At 37.0% G+C, this 3,712-nt stretch overlaps 1 protein-coding gene across 1 annotated transcript; it reads left to right on the forward strand.

Annotated features, from left to right (window-relative positions):
* Positions 1–6: 6 nt before the first annotated feature.
* Positions 7–1,129, forward strand: LOC113469785 (PHD finger-like domain-containing protein 5A). Its single transcript, XM_026827703.1, has 3 exons — positions 7–17; positions 67–116; positions 859–1,129. The coding sequence occupies exons 1-3, from the start codon at positions 7–9 to the stop codon at positions 1,104–1,106; spliced, it is 309 nt and encodes a 102-aa protein (XP_026683504.1). The 3' UTR covers positions 1,107–1,129.
* Positions 1,130–3,712: the final 2,583 nt, after the last annotated feature.

Raw genomic sequence — 3,712 nt, forward strand, 5'->3', positions numbered from 1 at the left:
TCGAGCATGTCTCCATTGCAAAGAGACTTGAACCACATTCACTTGCGTTAAGTAGATTGAAGTTAGTGGTATCACCGGTATTTTAGTTATTCTCTCTCTGCCACAAAGAGTCAAGGGTAAAACTCCATCTAGATAATTTAGTGTGGCTTAAATTTGTAGTTGTCCATTGTCCCTTGGAAAAATACTTATTGGGACATCTTGTTGTAAGCTGACACTGACAGACAGTCCCCTACCTAAACTTACCCTTCCCTACCTTCGGGGGTACAATTAGTGTAAACACATTGTCAACCCTCAGTATAGCTACCTGCCTAAATGATTTTGGTACTTGTGCAGAAGTCACGTCCATGGAAGAAGAAGAGAGACTTGCTCGGCTGGGCAACAATGATGTTGCTTGACTACAACAGTCCGGCTTTCAGAATCTGATGTTGGCAGGGCGTTTATCTTGTGCTGCAGCTTGGTGTAGAGAGGAATCATGGTTGATGAGGCTGGATAGTTCTTATAGGCAGTTGATTTAGACGTTGATGTAGATATGTAAGTTAGTGGAAGAGATGTAGATTAAGCATCCGTACAGAATCTTTCAGCACTTGTTGTCCAATATTGATTATATATTGCTACCAAAGGAACTGGCACAGGCAAGCAGTGGCCAGTGTTATTATAGGGTTAGGTTAAACACAAGAAGGAGTTTTCACAATTAGAGCAGTGATTAGTGTTATTATAGGGTTAGGTTAAATTCAAAAAGGAGCTTTTCTTTTCTATAGATGTGACTTCTGCATAATTACCATGATGTTGCATGTTTTATTTAAAATGGTAGGATTCTTCTAATGGAGCTCTTCCACCCAACCATTTTCCATATTTCAGCCATTGGAAGACTTTGTGAGAAATGTGATGGCAAGTGTGTTATTTGTGATTCATATGTGAGGCCATGTACATTGGTTCGGATATGTGATGAATGCAACTATGGGTCATATCAAGGAAGATGTGTCATTTGTGGAGGTCCTGGTGTTTCCGATGCTTACTATTGTAAAGAATGCACTATTCAGGAGAAAGATGTAAGTACAGTAGAACCCCAATTTTATGAACTAATTGGGACCAAGGGATGTTCATAAAATTGGGGTTCCATATAAAAGTTCATAAAATCAGGGTTACATTAGAAAACAAAGAAAACATGGCAAATTTTTGAGAGGAAATGCTTATTTTTTGTCCTTTTAATGACAAATTATGTGACTTAAAGGACAAAATATGTTCACATTAGCATTATTGTTTACAATTTCTGTGAAGGTTGAAATAAAAAATCGGAAATTTTTGTTTGCATTGTCAGAAAAAAAAAATCAATTTTTGAGTAAAAAATAAATAAAAAGCTCAGATTTTCAAGTTCATATAACGGGGGGTTCATATAACCAAAGTTCATAAAAATCAGGGTTCTACTGTATTAAAGAAATTTTGTCCAGGAGTAGGTATGTACATACAGACAACCACAAAGAGTCAAGGGTAAAACTCCATCTAGATAATTTAGTGTGGCTTAAATTTGTAGTTGTCCATTGTCCCTTGGAAAAATACTTATTGGGACATCTTGTTGTAAGCTGACACTGACAGACAGTCCCCTACCTAAACTTACCCTTCCCTACCTTCGGGGGTACAATTAGTGTAAACACATTGTCAACCCTCAGTATAGCTACCTGCCTAAATGATTTTGGTACTTGTGCAGAAGTCATGTCCATGGAAGAAGAAGAGAGACTTGCTCGGCTGGGCAACAATGATGTTGCTTGACTACAACAGTCCGGCTTTCAGAATCTGATGTTGGCAGGGCGTTTATCTTGTGCTGCAGTCTTGTGCTGCAGCTTGGTGTAGAGAGGAATTGTGGTTGATGAGGCTGGATAGTTCTTATAGGCAGTTGATTTAGACGTTGATGTAGATATGTAAGTTAGTGGAAGAGATGTAGATTAAGCATCCGTACAGAATCTTTCAGCACTTGTTGTCCAATATTGATTATATATTGCTACCAAAGGAACTGGCACAGGCAAGCAGTGGCCAGTGTTAAGTATGTTTAAGTACACTAGTGATGGCGCCATGGGTCGCTACTCCTGAGGCTGAATGCCCCCAAAATTCTAAGCTCATAGCTGGCAGACCAAACAAAGGCCTTTTAACAAGAGCCTATTAACATGGGGTGTAAGTGCCTCCTTTACAATATTTTTCCTTATATTAAGTATGTTTAAGTACACTAGTGATGGCGCCATGGGTCGCTACTCCTGAGGCTGAATGCCCCCAAAATTCTAAGCTCATAGCTGGAAAAAAAAAATCCTGCGGGGAATTGGACCCGGGACCTCCAGTGTGCAAGCCTTGTGTGATACCCACTCGGGAATGAAGGTTGCTTGTTTTATGTTTTTATTATTGTAAAATTTGTTTTAGAATTTATCTAGCTTTATTTTTGTCCATCCCTTATTTCTAGTTTCCCCTCAAGTTTTCATTTTCTCTCCTTTCCTTCTTCCTATTTTGTTTGACCTCTCCATTATTTATTCTCAGTGTACACCTAACCCATACAACAGGCGTGTGACGTGAACCATCTCTTTTATGTTAGCCATCTCTAATGTAAAAGGAAAAGTTTCACTTCACACTCCTGCTCTACAAGTACAAGAAATGGTGTCTAGGAAGAATTTAAAAACAAAAGACCATATTATTCTAGTGAGCTTAAGTGCCTATATTATTTTTATTACATGCATACATATTTAAATATTTTTATCTGATATTCTGTTATATTAATTAAAGTAATTATTTTATTATTCCATTATTAAAATTTATCATATCCATGATACGAAGAGTTTTATTTTTCTTACTTGCTATTTTTTCGGGAATTGAACCCGGAAAAATATCTCTGAAAAATAAAATAACTGTAATAGAAAATATTTTAAATAAATAACAAGGAGAAAGAAAATATAATAAACAGAATAAACTACCCGAAATAAAATATTTTTTTTTTTTAAAAAATTCAAGAAAAAAATTGCGAGAGGTTTTTTCAAGCTTCCCAGACTGTCTTGCATGAAGGTTCCCACCCGACTCCCACCCTCGGCACCTAACTTTGGTAGATCAACTTCGGAAGGAGGAGCCAAAGTCAGAGTCCAGAGTGGGGGAAAGTTCTATTGCGCATGTGCTAGAACTTGGAGCTTCTTTTTATACGATGCCACTTTTTCAGTAGCATGTCATTGCAGAAGTAGGCACTCTAGGGGAAGTAGGAGAAAGTTTCCCCTAGCATTGAGACTAGACTTCTCCTCTTTCTGAATTTCGAAGTTGTGCTACCAAAGTGTGGTCCCGAGGGTGGGATTCGGGTGGGAACCTTCATGCAGGACAGGTCGGGAAGCTTGGAAAAACCCCTCGCATTTTTTTTTTTTTTTTTTTTATTTTTTTTAAAAAAAAAAAATATTTTTTTTGTTTTTTTATTACACTTATTATTTTGATTTGTTCTAAGTTTCAAATCGATTTTTCCCTTTAGTTAGTCTGTTTCGAGGATTTAAGTCCGATTTTTATGAAATTTGGCCACCATGTTCACACAAAGGAAATTTTCTCAATAGATTTTATTGGGCCTTCTACTTCAAGTTTTTTTTTCTTTTTTCGTATATATTTTTATTTCGTCATAAACTCTCGAATGGGGTTTGTCTGATTTTGGAAGAAAATTTCGCAAAGATATTCATCAGAGGTTGTGTAATATTCTCTTGTTGGG

Source organism: Diaphorina citri, unplaced genomic scaffold (assembly GCF_000475195.1).
Source record: "Diaphorina citri unplaced genomic scaffold, Diaci psyllid genome assembly version 1.1 scaffold1234, whole genome shotgun sequence".
NCBI classification, from domain to species: domain Eukaryota; kingdom Metazoa; phylum Arthropoda; class Insecta; order Hemiptera; family Psyllidae; genus Diaphorina; species Diaphorina citri.

Coding starts and splice junctions, on each gene's coding strand:
- LOC113469785 (XM_026827703.1), top strand. Junction 117..858: donor TCTGCCACAAAGAGTCAAGG/GTAAAACTCCAT, acceptor TCCATATTTCAG/CCATTGGAAGACTTTGTGAG.